Raw genomic sequence first — 26,689 nt, forward strand, 5'->3', positions numbered from 1 at the left:
AAGGGACCTGACTTGCCCACATGGAACTTGAAGTTTGGTCACTGCACTTCTGGAACATTTCCTCACAACTCCATAAGGAATCTAATCACGTATATCCTTGCGATCCTTTTGAGATTGCCATATTAAACCTCATCTCGTCCTAAGCTTTTTTTTTTTTTTTTTGAGACAAAGTTTGGCTCTTACTGCCCCAACTGGAGTGCAATGGCATGATCTCGGCTCACTGCAACCTCCACCTCCCAGGTTCAAGCGATTCTCCTGCCTCAGCCTCCTGAGTAGCTGGGATTGTAGGCATGCGCCATCACGCCTGGCTAATTTTTTCTATTTTTAGTAGAGACAGGGTTTCTGCATGTTGGTCAGGCTGGTCTTGAACACCCAACCTCAGGTGATCCACCCGCCTTGGCCTACCAAAGTGCTGGGGTTACAGGTGTGAGCCACTGCGCCCAGCCGGTGATAAGATATTTTTAAACATCTTTAAGAAAAGACATTAAATAGCTTTTTGCTGACAGAAATATCACGTTGTTGTGTCTTTCATGTACCTAGTATTGTTTGTGTCTAAACCAGGGACATCTAGAAGAAAACATAAATCTAGGTGGACACAGTGGCTCATGCCTGTAATCCCAAGGCTTTGAGAAGCTGAGGCAGGAGGATTGATTGAGTTCAGGAGTCCAAGACCAGCCTGGGACAACATGGTGAAACCCTATTTCTTTTTGTTTTTTTTTTTGGAGACAGAGTCTCGCTGGGTTGCCCAGGCCGGAGTACAGTGGCGCCATCTTGGCTCACTGCAAGCTCCGCCTCCCGGGCTCACGCCAATTCTCCCGCCTCAGCCTCCCGAGTAACTGGGACTACAGGCGCCCACCACCACGCCCAGCTAATTTTTTGTAGTTTTAGTAGAGATGGGGTTTCACCATGTTAGCCAGGATGGTCTCCAACTCCTGACCTCGTGATCTGCCCACCTCGGCCGCGCCCGGCCAGTGAAACCCTATTTCTACAAAAAAAAATTTTTTTTTGGATGGAGTTTTGCTCTTGTTGCTCAGGCTGTAGTGCAATGGTGCAATCTCGGCTCACCGCAACCTCCGCCTCCTGGGTTCAAGTGATTCTCCTGCCTCAGCCTTCTGAGTAGCTAGGATTACAGGCATGTGCCACCATGCCCAGCTAATTTTGTATTTTTAGTAGAGACAGGGTTTCTCCACGTTGGTCAGGCTGGTCTTGAACTCCCGACCCCAGGTGATCTGCCTGCCTTGGCCTCCCAAAGTGCTGGGATTACAGGTGTGAATGACTGTGTCCAGCCAGGAAAATGGTATTTCTTTAAAAAAAAAAAAAAAAAAATTTAAAGAAATCTTACGTAAGGCTGGGTGCAATGGCTCACGTCTATAATCCCAACACTTTGTGAGGCCAAGGCAGGCGGATTGCTTGAGATCAGGAGTTTGAGACCAGCCTTGGCAACAGGGCAAAACTCCATCTCTACACAAAATACAAAAAACTAGCTGGGCATGGTGGCACACGCCTGTAGTCCCAAGTACTTGGTGGGGCTGAGGCAGGATCCATCACTTGAGTCCAGGAGGTCTAGGATACAGAGAACCAAGATCACGCCACTGCACTCCAGCCTGGGTGACAAAATGAGACCCTGTCTCAAAAAAAAAAAAAAAAGATTTATTTTGGCAAAGGTAAAATACGCTTGTTGTATTGATAACGGGCTGGGTACAGTGGCTCATGCCTGTAATCCCAACACTGTGGAAGGCTGAGACAGGAGGATCACTTGAGGTGAAGAGTTTGTGGCCAGCATGGGCAACATTGCAAGACCCCATCTTTACAAAAAATACAAAAATTAGCCAAGTGTGGTGGTGGTATGCACCTGTATCCTCAACTACTCAGAAGGCTAAGGTGGGAGGATCACTTGAGCCCAGAAGTCGAGGTTGCAGTGAGCAACGATCACACCATGGTAAGACCTCATCTCAAAAATAAAAAAACAGGCCGGGCGCGGTGGCTCACGCCTGTAATCCCAGCACTTTGGGAGGCCGAGGCGGGCGGATCACAAGGTCAGGAGATCGAGACCACGGTGAAACCCCGCCTCTACTAAAAATACAAAAAACTAGCCGGGCGTGGTGGCGGACGCCTGTAGTCCCAGCTACTTGGGAGGCTGAGGCAGGAGAATGGCAGGAACCCAGGAGGCGGAGCTTGCAGTGAGCCGAGATCGCGCCACTGCACTCCAGCCGGGGGAGAGAGCGAGACTCTGTCTCCAAAAAATAAAATAAAATAAAATAATAAAAAAATAAAATTTATTAATAAATAAATATGCTTGTTTTCACTGTAGAAAACTTCATTTTGAATAGTATTTCATTCCAAGAAAGTGTATCACCTCTTTAATATTTACATAACAGTTTTAAAACACAAGGAAGACATTTTACAATGGCTTCATGTCTACTAGTTCCAGTCTAGTGTCCTGACTCACTTCGAGAATCAGAACCTCTCTGCCCTTTCCCAGGTCTTACCTCAGATGCCTTCAGGTTAATGTACTTGAGGTAACAGTCATGGAGATCGAGATAACGACCATATCCCTCTTCATCTGTGAACTCCACCAAGTCTGAGGGAATCAGATACATCAATGATTCAGTTTATACACACCACTCTCTTGGACTTACCTTTACAAATGGACTGCTTGTTCCTAGTTTCCTGAGGCAGGACTTCACCCAAATGTCCTCCCTTTGCTCACAATATAACCTCCAATAAGTTAAGTGAGATCAAAAGTGAGTGTTCTCTTACAAGGTAACAAGGGCTGACTCCTTTTAGTATTGTGACCTAAAGTGAACAATCCTTGGCTTTCCAAGCCAGTAAATTTGAGGTAGGAGAGAACAAAATGAACATTGTGCGCCCAAGACCAATTTAGGATGTCACTCTAGCCCAGAAACCAGCAAAGACGAAACCAGCAAGAAATCCTGGCTATAAATATATCTGAGGCCATGGCTGCAAATCTGAGCTGTAATTAATCTGTACTTTTGCTGGTGCCGAATGAAATTTTCACCTCTACTTACTTTGTGCCTCTTCACTCGGATTCTCTCGAGCCTTCAGGAGCTCCTCAAATTCCACTGACATTGGCACACAGATCTGAGGGGAAAAGTAAAAGCTCAGGTGGATTTTTCTTTTTTGTTTTTGAGACGGACTCTGCTCTGTTGCCCAGGCTGGAATGCACTGGCACAATCTTGGCTCACTGCAACCTCTACTTCCCAGGTTCAAGCGATTCTCCTGCTTTGGCCACCCGAGTAGCTGGGACTACAGGCACGTACCACCATGCTTGGCTAATTCTTGTATTTTTAGTGGAGACAGGGTTTTGCCATGTTGCCCAGGCTGGTCTTAAACTCCTAAGCTCAAGTCATCTGCCCAGCTTGGCCTCCCAAAGTGCTGGGATTACAGGCATGAACCACTGTGCCCGACCTCAGGTGGATTTTTCTTTTCTTTTTTTTTTTTTTTTTGAGACAGAGTCTTGCTCTGTTGCCCAGGCTGGAGTGCAGTGGCGCAATCTCGGCTCACTGCAAGCTCCGCCTCCCGGGTTCACGCCATTCTCCTGCCTCAGCCTCCCGAGTAGCTGGGACTACAGGCGCCCGCCGCTGCGCCCGGCTAATTTTTTCTATTTTTAGTAGAGACGGGGTTTCACCATGGTCTCGATCTCCTGACCTTGTGATCCACCCGCCTCGGCCTCCCAAAGTGCTGGGATTACAGGCGTGAGCCACAGCGCCCGGCCCTCAGGTGGATTTTTCAATGTAAAAGTTGCAAGATCACAGAAATGACATACACAGAAAGTTGGACTTGTGATGATTTGGTCTTGATTTTTCACTAGGAACCTACTACTGTTCTCCAATTACCTTGTTTTTCCCCGCTTTTTTGTATTCTTTGAGTAAAACTCACTAAAGTAACACATGCTCACAAAACCTCAAAAGTCCACCTTTATTAATTCTCCTGAGAACAGGTAACCACTGTTAACAGAGCTTTTGCTATGCCAGTGGTTCCCAAACTTTGCTGCATATTAGGATCACCCGGGGAGTTTTTTTTTTTTTTTTAAATTCTGATGCACCTGATACCAATTAAATCAAAGGCAGGCAGGTATCAGTACATTTTAAAGATCCCCAGGTGGCTCAAATATGCACAAAGTTTGGAAAACAGTGCTCTATATATTTAAATATATGTATTTGTACAAGTACATTCATGCCTGCATACTTTTTTTTTTTTTTTTTTTTTTAGCATAAAAGACTTGCTTCTGACACTTAGTATATCTTTGGCATCCTTCTAACCAGTTATTTAAGCATTTATTCCTCGTTACCTTTTGACCATGGCTGGAATAAGGTTAACACATCAGAATGGTATTCATTTATTCTCTCTTGGTTAGCAGAAGACCTCATTCTCTATCCTCCAAGGGGCCTATGTGTGTGAGGATCCCTTCGTTTACCCCCACACTATGTACTACAATAAACAGCCTCTATTTTTTTGCTGTTTTTAATCTCTTCCTTTTTCCCTGTGCTCCTTCAAATAAGTATGCTGCTTCTTTTTTTTTTTTTTTTTTGAGACGGAGTCTCGCTCTGTCCCCCAGGCTGGAGTGCAGTGGCCGGATCTCAGCTCACTGCAAGCTCCGCCTCCCGGGTTTACGCCATTCTCCTGCCTCAGCCTCCCGAGTAGCTGGGACTATAGGCACCCGCCACTTCGCCTGGCTAGTTTTTTGTATTTTTTAGTAGAGACGGGGTTTCACCGGGTTAGGCAGGATGGTCTCGATCTCCTGACCTTGTGATCCGCCCGTCTCAGCCTCCCAAAGTGCTGGGATTACAGGCTTGAGCCACCGCGCCCGGCCATAAGTATGCTTCTTTATCTTCCCCAATACCCTCCTGTTTCTCCTCTTCTTTTTCCTACCAGATTTTTTTTTTTTTTTTTGATGTAGTCTTGCTCTGTTGCCCAGGCTGGAGTGCGGTAGAGTGATCTCAGCTCACTGCAACCTCCATGTCCTGGGTTCAAGCGATTCTCCTGCCTCAGCCCCACAAGAACCTGGGATCACAGGCGTGCACTACCAAGCCCAGCTAATTTTTGTGTTTTTAGTAGAGACGGGTTTCACCACGTTGGCCAGGCTGGTCTCAAACTCTTGACTTCGTGATCCACCTGCCTCAGCCTCCCAAAGTGCTGGAATTACAGGCGTGAGCCATTGAACCTGGCTGCTACCAGCCTTTCAAATGCATGTTCCATACTCCATACTTATACTTCCCCATTACCTATCTTTACCTTGTGACCAAATTTCCATTCCTACTACTTTAATGAAACAGCAATCCTGGCAGTTATCAATCAATAAGTTGACACCATGACTGCCTTTCTGAAACTCTCTTTTGCTTAACTTCTGTAAGGCAACACCACCTGGAGTGGTCATGTGACCTTTCTGATGGAAGCCTTCCCAGGCCCTTTTTCTCTTAACTACCTTATAAGTGAGCTCCAGGGTATATGAGGGCTAGGCGCGGTGGCTCACGCCTGTAATCCCAGCACTTTGGGAGGCCGAGGTGGGTGGATTATGAGGTCAGCAGATCGAGACTATCCTGGCTAACATGGTGAAACCCTGTGTCTACTAAAAAATACACAAAATTAGCCGGGCGTGGTGGCGGGCACCTGTAGTCCCAGCTACTCAGGAGGCTGAGGCAGGAGAATGGCGTGAACTCGGGAGGTGGAGTTTGCAGAGAGCCGAAATCGTGCCACTGCACTCCAGCCTGGGTGACAGAGTGAGATTCCATCTCAAAAAAAAAAAAAAAAGACAGAGTTAGGAGCATAATTTATTGGGGGGAGTAATTTCTGTGAAAGATAAAAAGGAGGAGAAAGCAGGATTAGGCCAGGATAGCCTAGACCACAATGCAGATTGGACAAAATCTTGACCCACCCAATGGGGAGCCATGGAGCAAAGATTACTCATCAGAGGAGTCTCACAGTGGACCAAATTGCTGGGCCCTAGTACCCATACTGTGCTTAGTCACTGGCCAGGAGCCGCCCACGAAATGTGGCCTTGGCTTTTTTTTGAGATGAAGTCTCACTCTTGTCCCTCAGGATGGTGTGCAATGGCGCAATCTCGGCTCACTGCAACCTCCGCCTCCCGGGTTCAAGTGATTCTCTTGCCTCAGCCTCCCAAGTAGCTGGGATTACAGGCGCATGCCACCATGCCTGGCTAATTTTTGCATTTTTAGTAGAGATGGGGTTTCACTATGTTCGTCAGGCTGGTCTCGAACTCCTGACCTCAGGTGATCCGCCGACCTCAGCCTCCCAAAGTGCTGGGATTACAGGTGTGAGCCACCGCACCCGGCCAGCCTTGGCTTTAAAGCTGAGGGAGATGCTGAAAACACTGCAGTTGTAGGATGTCAGCTAACTATGGTCCTCGCACCTAAATGGCAAGTTCTTTCTTGAAGTGCATTTGAATAGCACATGTCCAGTTTCCTTTATACCTTTCCTTTATATGCTTTAAAGATAGGTCTGGAGAAAATACTTTTCAGAGGACATACCTCATTTGGGTGCTTCCGGTGGAATTCCTTTATTTGCTTGAGTCTATTATAGAATTCAGCAAACTCATTGGGTCCTGAAATGGCATTGAGCTCCTCCTTTCGTAATCTGCAATTTCAGGAAAATTTCAAAGATAGAGCACAAAGTCAGTCCTCTAACCATGGCTCCTCAGAAGCACTAACTCCTAGATTAGCTGTGACCGTCACTTACCCATCCTTATCATCATACAAATCCCTCAGGTTCCCACTGACCTCCATATACCTCTGAAAGGCAAATACAAAACCATCAGAATGAGGCAATTTGCACAAATGTAGAGCTAAGCAAACAACAAGGGCTCTCCAGTCAAAGCCCAGGGCAATCTCAAGAGATATGGACATGGTCTTAACAGTTCTGTGCTTCCTAGTACCTTTAATAGCCCTGTTTCCTGGTTAGTTTTTCAATAGCCCTTTAACAGCCCTGATTCCTGGTTAGTTTTTTAAGCAGGTCGATTGGAAGATTACCTAAATGATAACATTTAAGGGGTGGCTCCTATTTTTACATACCACCGATGCCTAACTTTCCCTGTAACAGACTCACCCTCTTTGGCTAAACACTAGCTCCCATCTAACATCCTCAAAGATAAAGATGATATTCACTATTTCAAAAAGCTTGACTCAGGAGTAGACAGGCTAAATAAACATTACATAGGCTTCCTTTGTAGTCAAAATACACTAATTCGGGGTGGTACAGGTACATAGTCCCCTCCTCCAAAACTTTTGGGCCAGTAAACCTGTCAAGTGACAGCAGGTCAGATTTTGACACCAAATAATCACCCAAGGGGAAAAAAATAAAATCCTTGGTTTTCAGAGTATTTTGGGGCTGAGGGCTTGTAATCTGATCATCTCCTGAAAATCAGAAGGTCCAAGTAAGTCTTTTATTCCTTTTTAAACAGGTTTCAAACGTACCCAAGAGTAAGGAACGTAGTAAAATGAACCTCCATTTACTCATCACCTTGTTTAAAAATTTAAATAGCATCTTGTTTTTCTTTTAAGTAATAAATTGAACTACAACCAGACAAATGCAGTTTAGTAGTCCAAAATGCTTTAAAGCAGTATCCTGGGAGAAAAACACTAATATACGGTATACATACATACATACATATATATATGCACCTGAGTCATGGACTCCTCATAACTATTGTTTGCACATCCAAGGGATACAGGATGCTGTAAGAACGGACACATGTAAGCCGGGCGCAGTGGCTCAAGCCTGTAATCCCAGCACTTTGGGAGGCCGAGGTAGGTGGATCACGAGGTCAGGAGTTCGAGACCAGCCTGACCAACATGGTGAATCTCCGTCTCTACTAAAAATACAAAAATTAGCTGGGCGTGGTGGCGAGCGCCTGTAATCCCAACTACTCCGGAGGCTGAGGCAGGAGAATCGCTTGAACCCGGGAGTCGGAGGTTGCAGGGAGCCGAGACCGCGCCTGGGCAACAGAGCGAGACTCCGTCTCAAAAGAAAAAAAAAGGGGGGGTCACCTTTCCGATTAACGAAGAATGCGTAAGAGTTCCCCATTCAGAGAACTGAGGAAGCACCCTTACATTCGGCAGCCTGTGGACATCTGTCCAGGCAGAGAGCTCGCGACTGGCCAATCCGGTTACCTTTGGCCAGTGCTCATGCTGAGACCCCGCACTTCACTTCCCCTCTTTTTTCCCGCCCTCGCCAACCCAAAGAGTGACAGACAGCTGGGCACTCACATCTTGCATGGCCCGAGTGCGGTGATCAGAATTGATCTGGTCCCGGAGCTGAAAAAGCAAACGGTGACACAAACGCCGTTAGCTTGCGTTCTGGAATAGAAAAGGCCGCCCGAGGGCGGAGCTTACCCGCTCAGGTTTTATCCGCTCAGGTTTTAGCAGCTGAGGAAGAAAGGCCTCTGGCGCTCCGGACCCCGGGAGGAGGTTACCAAGACCGGAGCTCAGAGAGGGAGCCCCGGAGGAGGCAGGAGGCGGAGTGCGGGGAGGCGCTGAGGGCCAAAGCAAGCTCTCAGAGGTCAAACACGGGATTGAGGCCCATGCTCCTGCCGCAGCCCCTGCTCAGGCCCCACTCACCGTGGACTTCTTAGTGAGCATCTCTTTAGCCATGACGTCCATGAGCCGTTCCTTCTCCTCATGATAGCGCCGCTGCTGCTCCAGTATTGTCTCCATCTTCCCTTAGCCGCAGCCTCCCAATTCAGACCACCTACACGGCCGGAAGCAACTCCTGCCGCCCGGCGCGCCTGAGTCCCCACGTTGCGCATCCAGCTGCATCAAAGTTCCGCGAGTGCCGGAAGTGCCCGGGGACTTAGGAAAACATGAGCACCACAAGGAAGGCCAGTCTATGTTATGGAGATGGCAACAGTGCCACCTGCTGGTGGGAGGTGTGGTGGAGCGATGCCGAGAAGTTTGCAGATACCTCCAGGGGGCATAGGAAAACCCAAGAGCCCGAGGTTCAGCGGACCGCTTCCTGGGGCTTGCTGGGGCCGGCTGGGCGGGCAGGTACACTGTGGGGACTGCGCGAGCAGTTGGAGTGCGGCTGGGAGATGGGAAACCGGAACTTGAGGACGCAGCTTTCAGCGTAAATTATGAGAACATTTTCTGCTTCTCTGGACTTCAGCACCTTTCTTAGTAAAATGGGAATAGTGGGGTTTTGCTGGTGGTGTTTTTAAAGAAATTCATATGTGAGGCTGGGCGCGGTAGCTCACGCCTGTAATCCAGCACTTTGGGAAGCCGAGGCGGGCGGATCACTTGAGGTCAGGGGTTCGAGACCAACCTGGCCAACATGGTGAAACCCCGTCTTTACTAAAAACAAACAAACAAAAATTAGCCGGGCGTGGTAGCACACACCTGTAGTCTCAGCTACTCCGGAGGCTGAGGCAGGAGAATCTCTTGAACCTGGGAAGCAGAGATTGCAGTGAGCTGAGATCGTGCCACTGCACTCCAGCCTGGGCAACAGAATGAGACTCAGTCTCAAAAAAAAAAAAAAAAAAAAAAAAGGAAGAAAGAAATTCACGTGTAGAAACGACTTGTCTATCAGCAGGGAATATGTTAAATAAAATACTGTGCATCCAACGGGCCAATGAGGTCAGATCAAGACCATCCTGTCTAACATGGTGAAACCCCATCTCTACTAAAAATACAAAAAATTAGCTGTCATGGTGGCACACGCCTGTAGTCACAGCTACTCGGGAGGCTGAGGCAGGAGAATCGCTTGAACCCAAGAGGCAGACATTGCAGTGAGCTGAGATCAAGCCACTGCACTCCAGCCTGGGCGACAGAGACAGACTCCGTCTCAAAAAAAGTAAAATAAAATAAAATACTGTGCATCCAAGCAGAGGAAGACCAGCTGTGAAATGCTATACAGCCTTAAAAAAAAAAAAAAAAAAAAAGAAAAGATTGTGTCTATATATCTTCACTTGTAGGTAGAGAAATGCAAACATGTCCATGTGTTCACATGTTCACGGCGGCATTATTCATAATAGACAAAAACTGGATGCAACCCAAGAGTCTATTAACTGGCAAATGGATAAAGTGTGGTATATCTATACAGTACAATGGAACATTATCCTGCAATAAATGAATACTACAATGATGAACCATGAAAGCATCATGCTAAGTGAAAGAAGCCAGATAGAAAAACATCAGTGTATGTTCAGATAAAATGTCCAGAACGGTGTTAAAAGAAAAACACTGGTGCTCACTATGGCAGCACATATACTAAAATTGGAACCATACAGAGATTAGCCTAGCCCCTGCGAAACAAAAAAACCAAACCAAAAACACCGGTTACAGCTTGGCCTTTGCCTTATTTGAACACGGTTTGCATAGTTTGCCATTTGATTGGCCAAAACTCGGTGATTGGCAAAGGGTAGGCTATGGTCTGTTTACAACTCCATTTAGGTTATAGTTCACCATATACAGAGAAACCTTTAGGCTAAATTAAAAATATGTAAGGAGGCAGCTTTAGGCTAAACTTGATTTAACAAAGGCAAATCTATGGAGGCAGAAAGTATATGAGTGGTTGCTTGTGACCGGCGGAGAGATTGGAAGTGATTACAAATGCGCACAAGGAATCCATTTTGGACAGATAGCAATGTTCTAAAATTGGATTGAATACAGTTGCATAACTCTATTCATTTTACTAAAATTAATTGCACTGTACTGTTAAAATGGGTGAATTTTATGGTATATAAATTATACTTCAATAAAACTGTTAAAAACTCTATATGAACTCACATGGAGAGATGGCCACACAAACTGAAAAAAGCTAGATGCACAAGTGTGTATAAAAATAGATGTGCAAAGAGATTATTTCTGTAAGGATATCCAAGTAACAGTAAACAGTGGTTGTTCCTGAGCAGACAGCCTTGGAGATCTGATATGGGAGATTTTACTTTGTATATACCCCAAGCACAGCATGAAAAGTTATTTTTAAACACACTTTTTCAATTTAAAAATTAATTTAAAACTGAAAATACATATGTGCACATTTATCTTTAACAAAAAAGAATGAGGACATAATACATCACATTATTAGTAATTTACCTATTGTTCACTTTTTTCTTTTTCTTTTTTTGATAGGGTCTCTCTCTGTTGCCCCAGGCTGGAGTACAGTGGCATGATCATGGCTCACTGCAGCCTCCACCCCTGGGGCGCCCACATGTGGGGGCCACCACCCTGGTTAATTTTCTTTTTCCCCACGCAACAAAAGCCACATTTAAAGTTTTGTTTTGGGAGTCTCGCTCTGTTGCCAGACTGGAGTGCGGGGGCGCGATCTCAACTCACGGCAACCTCCACCTCCCGTGTTCAAACGATTCTCCTGCCTCAGCCTCCTGAGTAGCTGGGATTACAGGTGCATGCCATCACACCTGGCTTATTTTTGTATTTTTAGTAGAGACGGGGTTTTGCTCTGTTGGCCAGGCTGGTCTTGAACTCCTGACCTCAGGGTGATCTGCATGCCTTGGCCTCCCAAAATGCTGGGATTACAGGTGTGAGCCACTGCACCCAGTCAAGGATTTTTTTGTTTGTTTTTTTTGAGACAGGGTCTTGCTGTGTCATCCAAGCTGGAATGCAGTGGCACGATCTTGGCTCACTGCAACCTCCGCCTCCTGGGTTCAAGCATTCTGCCTCAGTCTCCCTAGTAGCTGGGATTACAGGTGTGTGGCACCATGCCCAGCTACTTTTTGTATTTTTAGTAGGGATAGGGTTTTGCTGTGTTGGCCAGGCTGGTCTTGAACTCCTGACCTCAGGGTGATCCGCCCACCTTGGCCTCCCAAAATGCTGAAATTACAGGCATGAGCCACCACACCAGGCCAAGGTTTTTATGTTTTTTGAGACAGGGTCTTGCCAAGCTGGAGTGCAGTAGCATGATCTTAGCTCACTGCAGCCTCGACCTCCTGGGCTAAAGCTATCCTCCCACTTCAGCCTCCTGAGTAGCTGGGACTATAAGTGCGCGCCACTACACCCTCCTAGTTTTTGTGTTTTTTGTAGAGACAGGGTTTTTTGCCATGTTGCCCAGACTGGTCTCAAACTCCTGGACTCAAGCGATCTTCCTGCCTTGGCCTCCCAAAATGCTGGGATTATAGGCATGAGTCACCAGACCCGCTGTAATTTTTTTTGTTTGTTTGTTTTGTTTTTGTTTTTGTTTTTTACTAGAGATGAGGTCTCACTGTGGTGCCCAGGCTGGTCTGCAACTCCTGAGCTCAAGCAATCCTCCTGCCTTGGCCTCCCAAAGTGCTGCGATTACAGGCGTGAGCCACTGCACCCAGCCCAATTTGTCTACAATAAACATGAATTACTTTTTGTTTCTAAAAGTTTGAAAACAGGCTGGGTGCGGTGGCTCACGCCTGTAATCCCAGCACTTTGGGAGGCCAAGCTGGGAATTTCGCTTAAAGCCAGGAGTTCTAGAACAGTCTGGGCAACATAGCGAGACCTCATCTCTACAAAAAAATAAGAAAATTAGCTGGGCTTGCTGGCACTTGCCTGTACTCCCAGCTACATGGGAGGCTGAGGCAGGAGGATCACTTGAGCCCAGGGGTTCAAGGTTATAGTGAGCTATGATCATGCCACTGTACTCCAAGCCTGGGTGACACGGTCTCAAAAAAGAAAAAAAAAAATGTTTGAAAAAACGGAGGCCGGGCATGGTGACTCACGCTTGTAATCCCAGCACTTTGGGAGGCTGAGGTGGCAGATCACAAGGTCAAGAGATCGAGACCATCCTGGCCAACATGGTGAAACCCCTGTCTCTACTAAAAACACAAAAAAATTACTGGGCGTTGTGGCGCATGCCTGTAGTCCCAGCTACTTGGGAGGCTGAGACAGGAGAATCACTTGAACCCAGGAGGTGGAGGTTGCAGTGAGCCGAGATCACGCCACTGCACTCCAGCCTGGCGATAGAGTGAGGCTCTGTCTAAATAAATAAATAAATATAAAATTGAAATAACGACCTGTGTTCTGCCCACTCATGGGGGTGTTATGAGGATCTTATTTGTATATCGGAAATTTAAGCAGGACTGCCAAGCTTAGGGAAAGGAACCAGTCACAATGCATCTGGGGCTTTTCCTGGGACATTAGGAAAGAGGTAAAGTAGAAATCTCCATTCAGGGAGTGTGGTGACTCAGCAAATATTTTTTGTTTTGTTTTGTTTTTTGGGGGTATAAACTTCGGTATTTCTTCAATGAGAGATGCCATCAAATGTAAACTTAGTATTATTTTATGCTTTACTAAGGAAGAGAGAAAAAATTGTCAATTAAACAATGACACATCTTTGATTATACGTCTGGGTTTCTTCTTTTTTTAAGATGGAGTTTTGCTGTTGTCCCCCAGGATGGAGTGCAGTGGCGCGATCTTGGCTCACTGCAACTTCCACCTCCGGATTCAAGTAATTCTCCTGCCTCAACCTCTGGAGTAGCTGGGATTACAGGTGCCCACCACCACACCCAGCTAATTTTTGTATTTTTAGAAGAGGTGGGGCTTCATCATGTTATCCAGGTTGGTCTCAAACTCCTGACCTCAGGTGATCCACCCGCCTCGGCCCCCCAAAGTGCTGGGAGGCGTGAGCCGCTGCGCCTGGCCTTGATTATATGTCTGGGTTTCTAAGATGTTAAGTCTGAAAAATGTTTGTATTGAAATAAATCAAACAGTTTCGTGGCTGTACATCTCTTACTTCCCGTGAGGTGGGTGGACTGCCTTACCACCACCATCCTCCAGTCACTCTGTCTCAAACCTGATGCCTTTCTGCCCCTAAATGTTTCTCCATCCCCACTCCAGGCAGTAAGTCTTGCCTTTTCCATTCGAGCTGCTACCTGCTGCAAGCTGTCTCCCCTGGACCACTACACTGGCCTCCAAACCAGCCTGCTCATCTTACCCCTCCACTCCATTATTCACGCTGCAGCCAGCATGATCTTTCTACAACTCCACTCACCCCAGGCCCCTGCTTAAACAGTTCCATAGGCTGCATTTCCTGCAGGGTGAGGTCTGTGCAACTTGGCATTCAGCTTTTAAGGACCTGGGCTCTGCCTGCCATTTTACTCTCCTGGCACTTCCTCCAAATGGAATTACTTGCTACTTCCCCAAAGCACCGTATGTTCTCAGACCTCCAGGCCTTTGCACCAGTTGTTTTCTTTTTTTTTTTTTTTTTTTTTTTTTTGAGACGGAGTCTCGCTCTGTCGCCCAGGCTGGAGTACAGTGGCCGGATCTCAGCTCACTGCAAGCTCCGCCTCCCGGGTTTATGCCATTCTCCTGCCTCAGCCTCCCGAGTAGCTGGGACTACAGGCACCCGCCACCTCGCCCGGCTAGTTTTTTGTATTTTTTAGTAGAGACGGGGTTTCACCGTGTTAGCCAGGATGGTCTCGATCTCCTGACCTCGTGATCCGCCCGTCTCGGCCTCCCAAAGTGCTGGGATTACAGGCTTGAGCCACCGCGCCCGGCCTACACCAGTTGTTTTCTATGCTTGGACTGCTCTTCCTCAACAAGTATTTATTGAACACATAGTAAGTGCCAGGAGCTGAGAACGAGGCGGGTGCAAGGCAGGTAGGATCTCAGTCCTTATTTAGGCTGGTGGGGGAGAGAAACAAAACCGTAAGCCTATATGGTAATTATTAAGTATAAACACACGTGGTAGGCATTCATGAAGGTTTCCTGAAAATGTCGGGGAGGGTGGGGCGCGGTGGCTCACGCCTGTAATCCCAGCACTTTGGGAGCCCGAGGTGGGCGGATCACTTGAGGTCGGGAGTTCGAGACTAGCCTGACCAACATGGAGAAACCCTGTCTCTACTAAAAATGTTTACAAAAACAACCCTGGGTCGGGCGTGGTGGCTCACGCCTATAATTCCAGCACTTTGGGAGGCCAAGGCGGGTGGATCACTTAAGCTCAGGAGTTGCAGACCCGCCTGGCCAACATGATGAAACCCCATCTACTAAAAATACAAAATTAGCAGCGTTTGGTGGCACATGCCTGTAAATCCAGCTACTAGGGAGGCTGAGGCAGGAGAATTACTTGAACCTGGGAGACGGACGTTGCAGTGAGCCGAGATCGCGCCACTGCACTCCAGCCTGGGTGACAAGTGAGAAACTCCGTCTCAAAAAAAAAAAAAAAGAAAATGTCGGGGAGGGAACTTAGAGGGCGGGTCAATAGGTGCAGCAAACCGCCGTGCAGACGTATACCTATCTAACAAACCTGCACGTTCTGCACACGTGTCCTGGAACTTAAAGTAAAATTAAAAAAAAAAAAAAAAGAAAAAGGAAAATGTCAACCACGGCTTCAGAAAGCGATTGGAGCCCAGGATCTACCAGTGACTACCTATGTGACTTGGGGCAGCTGACTGCGCGCGTCTCCACCTCTGTGTAATGGCAGTAATAATGCCCGCCCACAGGATTTCGGGGAGGATTTAATACGCGATACATACAATCTCGCGGTTTCCGCTGGGCCGGAGGGGCCCCCCTACTCCAGGGCGCCGAGGGTCCGCCTGCCCAGGGCCGGGCCCCGCCGCAGGCAGCTGTGGGCGCCACTGTGTGCGCGTACCTGCCCGGAGAGCCGGACCGCCAGGCCCTGACCGCGGACGCCAGGGTCTGGCACAAGGGGCATCGGACGCCAGGCGAGGGGAGCGTCGCCCCGCCCATCTCCTCACTTTGGGGGACAGCCCCCCTCGCTCATTCCCGCCTCCACCCTTGACTTGAATCACTGTTGGGGGGGGTGGGAGGGGGTGGGACGGGGCGTGACCCATTCATGCCGGGAATCGGATCCAGATGTTCCTGCGGCGTGTGCAGCTGCATCCTTGCCTTTTTTGGCAAAAAACGTGCGGTCGCGAGCGGATCCCGGGCCGCCCTCGTTAATCCTTGGGAAGAGGGGGAAGGGGGCTGAGAGGGTCTAGGCCCAGACTGGGGATCGGAACCTGGTCCTTGCTCTGCGGGCTTTGGGAAGGGCTGTTGGCGGAGGGGACTATTGGTACCAGCCAATTAAGGCACCCCACCGCCACCCTCGCTTTCGTCTGGAACCTCCCCCAAACCCCTCCCTTCCCTGCATGGAGGAAAAAGCCCTCTGCCAGCAGGGAGGCAGGCCGAGCTCCAGAGGGACGGTAGCCGTGGCGGGGATCCCCTTCAAGGGGAGAGACTTCTCACCCCGTGGCCCGGCCCCCCTCCACCCCGCCCTGCAAGGACGAGGTCTAGAAGAGATTCTGAGCCTCCCAGTCTGCAAAAACCCTTCCTTCCCCTTTATACCCTGCACACACACACACACACACACAGAGGCACACACGGAGGCCCCTGCTTCCTCACACCGCTTTATTGCAGAATCTGGAAGGGGGGTGAGCCAATCTCACCCCTCTGCCCATCTATGGGCAAAATGGAGCTGAAATAAAATGAGAAGACACTCGGTGGCCACCAGCTGGGCAGCACCCTGTACCCTAGGGCCCCCTCATCAGTGGGCCCCTGATTGCTGTCCCCACAGCCTCTGCCCCGGGGGATGGGGTGGGGCAGGTCAAGCTTGAGAACAGTCCACTTTTGAGGACTTCTCAGGCACCCATAGGAGACCTAAAACCTATAAAGAGAAGTCTAGATTTAAGAGGGCCTAAGTCCCAGAGTCCAGGTTTGGAGGGCTGGGGTCTAGAGCCCTGATTTGGGGAGAGGACTCAGTCTGGGAACCCAGACTGCAGGGGAGAGGGTGAGTTCTGGAGTCCAGGTGTGGGGAGGCGGCTTGACTCATGGAGGCTCTATAAGAGCCCAGGTTTGGGGGCCTGGGTCAGGGAGTACCAGTTTGGGGATGCTGGCGTGGGGAAACAATCCTGGAGCCCAGAGGGCGACCCATTTTTTTTGGTTGGGGGGTGGGGCTAAGTCCCAGAGGTGGTTTAGAAAAGGAGCTACAGTCCTGGGCCCGTGGTATGGGAAAGCCTGGGTCCAGGAGCCTGGCTCAGGGCCCTGCCTGGCTACAGCCCTGGCAGAGCACTTGGTCTCCATCCGGCACGAAGCCTTGGCCCACCAGGGAGGTAGAGCAGCGGGCGCAGGAGAAGCAGTTGTGGTGCCAGTGTCGGTCTTCAAAGGACACATACTTGCCTCCACCGAGTCCTGGAGGGAGGCTGGAAGTTAGCTCTGCAGATCTAGGGATGGTCCGGCCCTCAACTTCACCCAATACCACATCCCACTCCCTTGCCTGCACCCTACCCACTCTGTTCTTTGACCCTTGTCCCACCTACGATGGGGCGCTTGCAGCTGCTGCACTTAGGTGCAAAGAGTTCTCCAAAACAGGCCACACAGTAGGGATCTTCATCCCGGGAGGTGAACTGCTGCCCTGCCAGGGGCGTCTGGCAGCCGGTACAGACCAGACATTCTCGATGCCAGGGCTGATCACGGTATGTCACTCCACCCTGTGTCAGCGTCTGTGGGGGCAGCATTCATTAGTAGGTATGAGTGGGGATTCCCACCCCACGACAGGCCTTACTCACCCCCACCTGGCTGGCCCAGCCCCCACCTTGCTGCAGCGGGCGCAGCGAGGAGCAAACTTGTTCTCATAGCAGGGCACGCAGTAGTGAGCACCCTTGTCGGGCACAAAGGAACGGGAGCCCAGCGGCTGCTCACAGCCACTGCACAGGAAGCAGTGCTCATGCCATGTCTGGCCTCCGTACTCCAGCTTCCGGGACCCTGTGGGGAACAGGAGTCCCATTTAGAGGCTGTGTCCCATGCTCCTGAGGGCCACCCTCTGTAACTTCCCCGGGAGTCTCCACTCCTCTCTCAGCCTGAGCAGGGTGGTGTCCAGTGCACATGCAGCAAGAACCCCCCTGCCCCATGTACATTACACATGCTAACCTCTCCCCAGACACCGGACATGATGACGCAGCTAGACACGAGGATTTTGACATATGTTAAGCCCCCATATGTCTCAGAGATGACAATTTCAGCACATATCGAGCCTCCATGTAACAGTCATGAAGTCTCACTATGAGCTAAGCCCTCATATAACAGATGTGATGATTTCAGCACTCACACGGGACCCCACATGTACCAAGCAAGTAAGTATATGCCCTAATGCCCTCGGCATGACAGGTTCAGTACATGCTAAGCCCTCGCATCTCCTTGGCACACCATTCTCCATAGGTACTGAGTCCCAACATTTCTATTAGGCATGCGGGTCCCCACACGTTAAGCCCTCTGTTTACCTGCCTCTGCACACGCTAAGACCCAATGCAACAAGCATGACAGTCTCAGCACACCTCTAGTTCCTACATGTACTAAACATGCAGATATTCACACATGCTAAGCCCCCAAGTATGTATCACGTGTCAATCTGCCTGCATATAGTAACCCCCAGTATACCAGGCAAACAGATCCTGCATATACTAAATTTCCAGAAACATGCTGTGTGTGCAGGTCTTTACACAGACCAAGTCTCCATGTATCAGACAGACACATGCAAAGACCCTACGCAGATGCCAGGCATGCCAGTTCTCACACAAGATGAGCCCCTGAGGACATACCAGGCATGACAGTTTCCCCACAGGCGGAGCACTGCGAGGAAAACGCACTGCAGTAGCAGTCATTGCAGAGCAGCTCACTGTCCTGGCAAGTGAAGGGTTCATCGGCTAGTGAGCGCTGGCAGCGGCAGCAGCGGAAGCAGCCCTCGTGGAAATGGCGGTCTTCATAGAACAGCTCCTGTGGGGAACACAGTGGGGGCACTGGCACCCAGGCCTGGTGGATCCATCCTTTGCCCCCTTCCACTGGTCACCACCCACCTCCTGCCTGGCCTGGCCCTCTCCTTACCCTCGAGTCATGCCCGATAAGCTGCTGGCACTCGGCGCAGGTGTTGGCAAAGGTATTGTCATAGCAGGGCACACAGTAGGGGCCGCTGTCTGTCTGGATGTACTTGCGTCCATACAGGGACTCGCTGCATTTTGCACAGTCAAATGACTCGCTCATCGTGGCAAGGAGAGAGAACCCTGTTAGGAACACAAGGTAGAACTGGGGTCACACAGAGAGGCTGTGACTTGGCTCCTGGCAAATAGGCCTCTGCATTCAAAACACAGAAACAGACCCGGCATAGGAAATGCCAGTTCAGAGTAGGTGGTGATGGGGAAGGGGTGCTTCCGGGAAACCAGGAGTCCCGCATGTTTCTTTCTGTATTTAACTGGGGGTAGGAAGAGGTCAGAAAAAAAACCAGGAAGCAGAAGTTGTTTTCTTATCTAGGCCCTAGCAGATCTAGGGGGAGGGGGCTTTTCCTGGGTCGGTGACTCATTTCCTGCCTCAGCCAGTATTTAGCCTCCACTGTCCCGAATGTCCCCAGCGTGGGAGAAGCAGGGGCAGGGAGCCACCCCACTCTACTCCAGATGAGCAGTACTCCCACCCTCTCCTGACTCGGGACTTTAGGAATATGGATCAAGGAACCCTTACCCAGAGCTCTGGAGTACGGAACTTAGAGATGGGAATGGGCTGTTCCTAGCCCCTCCTGATCCAGAAAACAGTGGAATGCTAGAGAGGTGCTGGACTGATGAATGGTGGAGGAGGCCAGTGTGAGAGGTTAGGCCTTCCCTCCCGGGGCATCAGCCAAAGAGGCTCAAGCAGGAAGGAAATCCTGCAAGCTGGACACAGCCAGGCTTCCCCAGCTAGACCCTCTGCCCTCATCCCCCTACCCCCACTGTGTTTCTGGTCACACTGGCTTGGACAGCCTTGGCCTGCAACATCTGCAGCAGCTGTGGCGGCACAGATGGCCAGATGTCAGGTTTTGCCAGCAATGGGGAGAAAAAAGGAAAATGAAGTGTCGGGGGAGGCAGAGGGGAACTGGAGACAGACTGAGAGTGCAGTGTGCCCCCTGCCACCTCCTGCTAGCATCTGGCAAAACCCCAGTATCTTTCCATCCCCTGGGGTCATGATTTCCCTCCCACTGCCTCTGGGAGAGAAGGTCTCTCCCACCTTTTCTGATTTCTCAGGGTTTGGGACTAGGGAGCTGAAAGCAGAGACAGCAAGAGCCAGTGAAGACATTTTGTCCCCAGTCAGGCCCCATCTTGGGTGGGGAGTAGGACAAGGGGGAGCCCTGAGAGCTGCTGCTGGAGACACCCAGCCCCCGACCAAACCTCAGACACTTTCCATTTTCTCAGGAACAAAGCATGTTTGTGGGATGAGGTCATCCACACAGCTGCCTCTGGAACAGGAGCCTGGGGAGTAGAGCGGTAGGGAAGTGGGGTTCCCAAACCTTTCTGCTGCCCCTGATTCCAGTCACTAGCCCCAAAGTCAGAGCTCCCACCCCTGCTCTCCTCTATCATGAAGCCTGCTCTCTAAGGGTTGGGATACTGGGCTAGTGGAGAGGAACCACCAGGACCCATAGGAAGGAGATGTTCTCACAGCTGTGGATGAGCCTGGGGAAGTTACAGTGACACACAAAGGAATCCACCAACCCACTCTCCCACAAGGCCCCAGTGCTGGCAGTCACCAGGGCCTGCCCTGGCTCAAGCTGAAGGAAAAGTCCTCCTTTTCTCATCCACCCCCAGTGCAAAATTCTTGACAAAAAGCGCTGCTCTGGCTTGAAGTTCAGACTCCAGGCACCAGCAGGCGCCCCCAGCTTGGAGGCCTGACTCTCCATACATCAAGCCTCTGTGCAATGGGAGAACAGCCAGCTCCCACTCCAGGCCAGGGTATGAGGCCACCAGGGGCCAGGGTCTTTAGAGCTGGAACTCCTGGGCTGGGGGCTACGGTGAAGGGTAGAGAAGATACTCTTCTTTCTCAGCCCCTTTCCTGCCACTCAGGCCCAGGTTTCCTCTGGCCCAACATCTGAGGATTGCCTGGGCTGTCAGCCACGGGCCAGCAGGGGGCCACACAGGTGGAATGTGTCCACGGGGGGTGCCTGGGCCTCTTCCTTCCTTCTTGGCTTGGCCCACTGCAGCTGCCACCTTCTCAGGCCCAGGCTAGCCTTGGGTCCACCCCCTGGGAGACAGTCAGCACTCAGAAACCAGGGCAACCCAAATAGGGTATGGGCATCGCTTCTATTTCCTTCCCAGAATCCCCCAATGCCCTAGTCTATCCAGCTGGACTCTGGTGAGGACAGAGTAAAGGGCACCAACAAGGCCCACCTGTCTCTGCCCATACCCCTCTCCCCGCCCTTTTCCCTGGCAAGGCTGGCGACTGAGGAGACTGAAGGGAGCCAGTCTTGTATTTCTTCCTGACTGGCAGTGGGGCGGGGTTTGGGGGAGACTGTTCCTCTACAGATGGCTCACACCCCCTGCACCTCCAACAATCTCCCCTCACAAGGCACCTCCCAGTGAACCTCCTGGAGCTCAGAATGGCTGTGTAACTGGCTATGGTGTATGAAGCCGCTCAAGCTACAAGGTTTGCATCCTGGCTCCTACACATACTGGCTGGATGATCTTGCACAAGTCACTTAAGCTCCCCAAGCTTGTTTTCCCATCTAACTAAATGAGATACTACTACTTCCTACCTCCTAAGGTTGTTGTCAGGCTTAAATGTAATGATACTTGTAAAGCACCTGGCAGATAATAAATACTCAGAAAATAGTAGCTATTATTTTACTATTAGCACCCTCACTCATACTGGGGCCAGATAGCCCCAGTATAGTTTCACAGGCAGGTCTAGGTCAAGGAGCTGGACTGGAATTTTTTTTTTTTTTTGAGACAGAGTCTCGCTCTGTCGCCCAGGCTGGAGTGCAGTGGCGCAATCTCGGCTGTCTGCAACCTCTGCCTCCTGGGTTCAAGTGATTCTCCTGCCTCAGCTTCCCGAGTAGCTGGGACTACAGGTGTGTGCCAACATGCCTGGCTAATTTTTTGTATATTTAGTAGACATGGGGTTTCACCGTGTTAGCCAGGATGGTCTCGAACTCCTGACCTCATGATTGCCTGCCTCGGCCTCCCAAAGTGCTGGGATTACAGGCACGAGCCACCGCACCCTGCCTGGACTGGAATTTTTAAATAGAGATGGGGTCTTGATATGTTGCCCAGGCTAGTTTCAAACTCCTGGGCTCAAGCTATCCTCTTGCCTTGGGCTCCCAAAGTGCTGGGATTACAGGCGTGAGCCACCATGCCAGCTCAGATTTTTTTTTTTTTTGAGACAGGGTCTCACTCTGTCACCCAGACTGGAGTGCAGTAACTCCATCTCAGCTCACTGCAATTTCCGCCTCCCGGGTTGAAGCGATTCTTCTGCCTCAGCCTCCCGAGTAGCTGGGATTACAGGAGGGCACCACCACACCCAGCTTAAACATTTTTGTATTTTTAGTAGAGATGCAGTTTCGCCATGTTGGCCAGGCTGGTGTTGGCTCAGCCTTTTTGTTTTTGTTTTTTTTTTTTTTTTTTTTTTTTTTTTTTTTTTTTTTTTTTTTTTTGAGACGGAGTCTCGCTCTGCCGCCCAGGCTGGAGTGCAGTGGCCGGATCTCAGCTCACTGCAAGCTCCGCCTCCCGGGTTCACGCCATTCTCCTGCCTCAGCCTCCGAGTAGCTGGGACTACAGGCGCCCGCCACTGCGCCCGGCTAGTTTTTTTTTTTTTGTATTTTTTAGTAGAGACGGGGTTTCACCGTGTTAGCCAGGATGGTCTCGATCTCCTGACCTTGTGATCCGCCCGTCTCGGCCTCCCAAAGTGCTGGGATTACAGGCTTGAGCCACCGCGCCCGGCTGTTTTTGTTTTTTTGTTATGAGTTGGGGTCTCACTCTGTTGCCAAGGCTGCAGTGCCGTGGCACGATCATGGCTCACGGCAGCCTCAAACTTCTGGGCTCAGCCAGGCGAGGTGGCTTACACCTGTAATCCCAGCACTTTGGGAGGCTAAGGCAGGTGGATCACCTGAGGTCAGGAGTTCAAGACCAGCCTGGCCCATGGCGAAAACCCACTTCTACTAAAAATACAAAAATTAACTGGGCATGGTGGCAGGCGCCTGTAATCCCAGCTACTCAGGAGGCTGAGGCAGGAGAATCGCTTGAACCGAGGAAGTGAAGGCTGCAGTAAGCCAAGATCATGTCATTACACTCCATCCTGGGCTACAACAGCAAAACTCTGTCTCAAAAAAAAAAAAAAAAAACTTACTCTGGGCTCAAGCAAGCCACCTGCCTCAGCCTCCTGAGTAGCTGGGACTACAGCCACGTGCCACCATGCCCAGCTAGGTTTTTCTATTTTTTGTAGCGATGGGGTTCTCACTATGTTGTCCAGGCTGGTCTTGAACTCCTGGTGATCCTCTGGCCTCAGCCTTCCAAAGTGCTGGGATTACAGGCGTGAACCACCGTGCCCAGCCTTGTCTGAAATTTGACCTGGACATTCTCAGCCTAGGCCCAGGGAGAGAATAGGAGGCCCCAGGCCCATGGGGCTTGCTGAGGACACCAGTGGCGGCAGTGGCCGCTCCAGCCCGGTCGGCCTGACTCTAGTAAGCATAACTCTTGAGATCTCCCACACAGGTCCACAGGTGTAGACACCTGCATGCTGCTTTGCCACTCACAAAGTCCATGCCCACCACCATCTCATCAGATCTCACAAAAGGCAGGCAGGACAGAGTATCATCCCCATTTTACAGATGAGCACAAGGAGGCAGGAATAGAGCAGGCTTATGCCCGAGGTCACTCAGTTATCAGGACCCAGGTCCCCTGCCTCCCAGGCCAGAGCTCTTCCGTCTCCCTAAAAATGCTGCCCTGGTGATGAAGGGGATGATCAGCTTTTAAGGGCAGGGGGACAGGAGATGCACCAGAGCCTGGCTCTTCTCCCCAGCTGCCAGCCCTGTGATTGGAAGGCACCCAGAAGCCTTTCCAATGCCCCATGCCAACCATTCAACTCTTCTGTCCCCCACCCCCAACATGCTCACTATCCAGGAGGACCCCGGCCAGGTCCCACAGCTGTGAGTCAGGATCAGAACAGACCCCTCCCCCACCTTCTAGAAGCTGACAGGAGACTTAAGGGGAGAAATTCAACTCCCTCAACCCTCACCCTCTGCTACCGGGCACCAACCCTAAGCTCTGCTCTCCCCCATGGGACCTGGAAGTCAGAGAAGTCTAGGGAAAGGGGCTGGGGAGCAGAATCCCGCAGCTGCTCTGGGGACAGGAGAGGAACAGTTCATTCACCCTGGGTCCCCCAGGGCAGAGGCAGCCTGTCCAAGATTTGAGTTTAAAAACAAGTTGGGGCTGTCTTGGTGGCTGTGTGTGTCCACGGGGTTCTTCTTGATCTCGAACTTACTGTCTCAGGGCCTCTGCCTCATAGGGGATCAGTGGGCTCAGAGTTTCTGTTTCCCCACAGCCTCACTTCCCAATGGTTCAGGTCTGGGTAAGTCAGGGGCTGTCCTGGAAGCTGTCAGCCCACCTAGGTCTCTCTGCCCCCACTAAGTCTCAGTCTCTGGTGTCTGTCTCTGCTTCACTCAGCATCTCTGTGTCTAGGCACACTTCAGCTTCTGTCTTTAGGTTTTGGACGGCTCTGTATTTTGACTGGCTGTCCCCCGGCGGCCCATGCCTCTGTGGATCTCAAGTTTTGGTCTCTTCTTGTCTACATGGCTGAATGTCTCAATCCCCACCACATCCCTTTCTGTGTCTCTATATCCAAGTCTCTTTCACCACCTCTGCATGCCCGAGTGTCTCTGTCTCTAGTCTCTGAGTGTCTCTGCAGGCCTCAGAGAGCAGATTCAGCCTGAGGCCAATGACGCCCAAGCCTCAGGGCACCTCCAAGGCCTGGGGAAGGGCCACAGGGAATGTGCTCGCTGGGGTCCCACGTATGTTTTCTGAAAATGCTCCAGAAAGCCTGGGACGGCCCCCATGTCTCGGGTCTGTCCACCGGTAACACTGTACGCCCGGTGTGTCCTTGTTTCAATGGTCTCGGTAGCCTCCTCCTGTGCCTCGAGTCCCTGCCTGTCTTGGTCTCTCGCTCCACTGGGCTTTGCGAGAACCTCAGTTTCTCCAGCGCTTCTGGTCGGTCTGTCTCTATCCGGCTTTTCTATTTCAAACTTAGCCCCCTCCCCCGCCCAACTCTCGCTGCCGCCCCCGCCCCCGCCCCGCCCCGCCCGGCAGCCCGGAGGGGTCTAGTCCGGGCGGGCGCTCTCCCGGGCTCGGTGTGCCCCGGGCACCTGTGGCCAGAGCCTGGCGGGTACACGGGGCCGGGGCCGCGGCTGGCCTCAGCCCTCCGCGGGTCCTTTCGCTCCCCGGCCTGGGCGCGGGGGCGGACCGCCGGGGCTGGGAGCCGGGGTCGGCTGGGCGCTCACCTCGAAGCGGGCGGCGGGAGCGGGGAGCGCGCGGCGCGGGCGGGGCCGGGAACCGGGCGCCGCGTCCCTCGGCGGCTCCTACCTGCGGGCCGGGCCAAGCGGGGGCCGAGCGAGCTGCCGGCTAGGCTGCCGACTGCAGACGGACCGTGTGGGCGAGTGGGAGCGCGGCCCCAACCCCTCCCCGAGGAAGTGAGCGCGGGCCCGCCCCGCCCGGACCCCGCCCCCGGCCCCCCAGCCCGCCGCGGGGGCCAGACCCCGCCCCCACCTCCCTTTCGGCCGCCAGCGGGCCCGGCCCCCTCCTCCTGCCCGGCCTAACCTGGCTCTCCCAACCTTCAGGCGGCCGGGACCCCGCCCCTGTCCCCTCCCCGCAGCCTCTGCTCTCCTCCCCTCCCACCCCCCATCCCCAGCTGCCAGAGGGAGACTGTTGTATTCCATCTCAGGCCGGGGACATCAGACCCCACAGACCATGGTCCACTGGGGAAGAGTCCTGTGGCCTCCTCGGATTCCCCCACCCCCTCACCTTACCCTTAGGGGTGACACTCAACCTGGCCTTAATCCAGCCTGGAGGAGGAGGTTTTGACTCTACTGTCATGAGCCTGTCAGCGGGCACCAATGTGTTCTCTGAAAACATGGGGCGAAGAGAGGACCCCTCCCCACCACAGGGCCTTGACCTCCAAAGGGTTTTACTCCACAACTTTGAGTAGCAAAAACAGGGGTAACCACCTCCCCACCTCCAGTGGCCTCCTGACGCTGAGAAGTCCTGTCTTGCCTGGGTTTCCGCAGTGCCCAGGAATAGTTTTGACCTTTGAGGCCCAGGAGAGACCCTAATCCTTGGCCCCATGATCTTTGGGCTTCTAGGGTGGGGTGTGAGGAGTGTGAGAGGATGGGGCACTGCAGGGGTGGTGGAGGAGAGGGGAGGGGACCTCTGCAGTGTCTAAACCTCTGGCTTCCTCCCTGTGTCCGTGAGGGAGGACTGGCGCCTGCTAGGGACACGAGGCCCCTCCAGGTCCTTGAGGCCACCCCCCCTGGGATCCTCAGGCTTGTCACTAGGAATAAATAGCCTCGGTCTGGAAGGGGTGGGGGGGGGAGGGAGGCAGGAGGCTCTACTGTGCTGTTAGTGGAAACAAGAGACAACAAACCAACCCTGGAATAACCTTAGCGTCTAGAGTGAAGATTCAGGTGCCCACAGAGGCCTCCCCACACCCCAGGCTGGGTGCAGCGGAGCTCTCACAGAGGAACTAACACCCTCCCAGGCTGGGACTCCTGAGAACCTTTCCCTCCCATCTCTGTGTCATGCCTGGGTTCCTGGGTCCCAAGTCACCCTCCAGGCCTGGTTTCCTTTCAAAATTAAATTATTGCTTGTTTATTATTGCTGTTGTTGCCTAAATGGTAAGAGCCATGAAGGCAGGGCTCCGTTTTGTTCCCCACAGCCTTCTCAGTACTTACTTCAATATCCGGCACATAATAAACATCTGATGAATGAATGGATAGCAGACACTGCTTCAGTATGTATGCCCGT

General features: G+C 51.4%; 2 protein-coding genes across 6 annotated transcripts in view; both read right to left on the reverse strand.

Annotated features, from left to right (window-relative positions):
* Positions 1-9,657, reverse strand: part of SF3A3 (splicing factor 3a subunit 3) — a 33,766-nt gene extending 24,109 nt beyond the window's left edge. Inside the window, exons 1-6 of one of the 2 annotated variants that reach the window (XM_025383806.1) lie at positions 8,595-9,657; positions 8,244-8,291; positions 6,718-6,770; positions 6,510-6,615; positions 3,030-3,102; positions 2,490-2,581 (exon numbers count right to left, since the gene is read on the reverse strand). In XM_025383806.1, the coding sequence (XP_025239591.1) occupies positions 2,490-2,581; positions 3,030-3,102; positions 6,510-6,615; positions 6,718-6,770; positions 8,244-8,291; positions 8,595-8,690 (468 nt within the window). In that variant the 5' untranslated portion in view covers positions 8,691-9,657. The remainder of the gene's footprint in view (positions 1-2,489; positions 2,582-3,029; positions 3,103-6,509; positions 6,616-6,717; positions 6,771-8,243; positions 8,292-8,594) is intronic. The other variant, XM_025383815.1, reaches the window with a different exon arrangement.
* Positions 9,658-16,284: 6,627 nt separating this feature from the next.
* On the reverse strand, positions 16,285-25,958 carry FHL3 (four and a half LIM domains 3). 4 transcript variants are annotated; one of them, XM_025366130.1, is made up of 6 exons: positions 25,696-25,958; positions 18,771-18,946; positions 18,488-18,662; positions 17,485-17,654; positions 17,206-17,392; positions 16,285-17,081 (listed from the first exon to the last, which is right to left on the reverse strand). In XM_025366130.1, exons 1-6 carry the CDS (start codon positions 25,799-25,801, stop codon positions 16,927-16,929), a joined length of 969 nt encoding a protein of 322 aa, XP_025221915.1. In that variant the 5' UTR covers positions 25,802-25,958; the 3' UTR covers positions 16,285-16,926. The 4 variants fall into 4 exon arrangements, with proteins under 4 accessions (XP_025221915.1, XP_025221917.1, XP_025221919.1 ...); XM_025366132.1 differs by lacking the exon at positions 25,696-25,958 and adding an exon at positions 25,171-25,473; XM_025366134.1 differs by lacking the exon at positions 25,696-25,958 and adding an exon at positions 25,253-25,340.
* Positions 25,959-26,689: the final 731 nt, after the last annotated feature.

Source organism: Theropithecus gelada, chromosome 1 (assembly GCF_003255815.1).
Source record: "Theropithecus gelada isolate Dixy chromosome 1, Tgel_1.0, whole genome shotgun sequence".
NCBI lineage: Eukaryota > Metazoa > Chordata > Mammalia > Primates > Cercopithecidae > Theropithecus > Theropithecus gelada.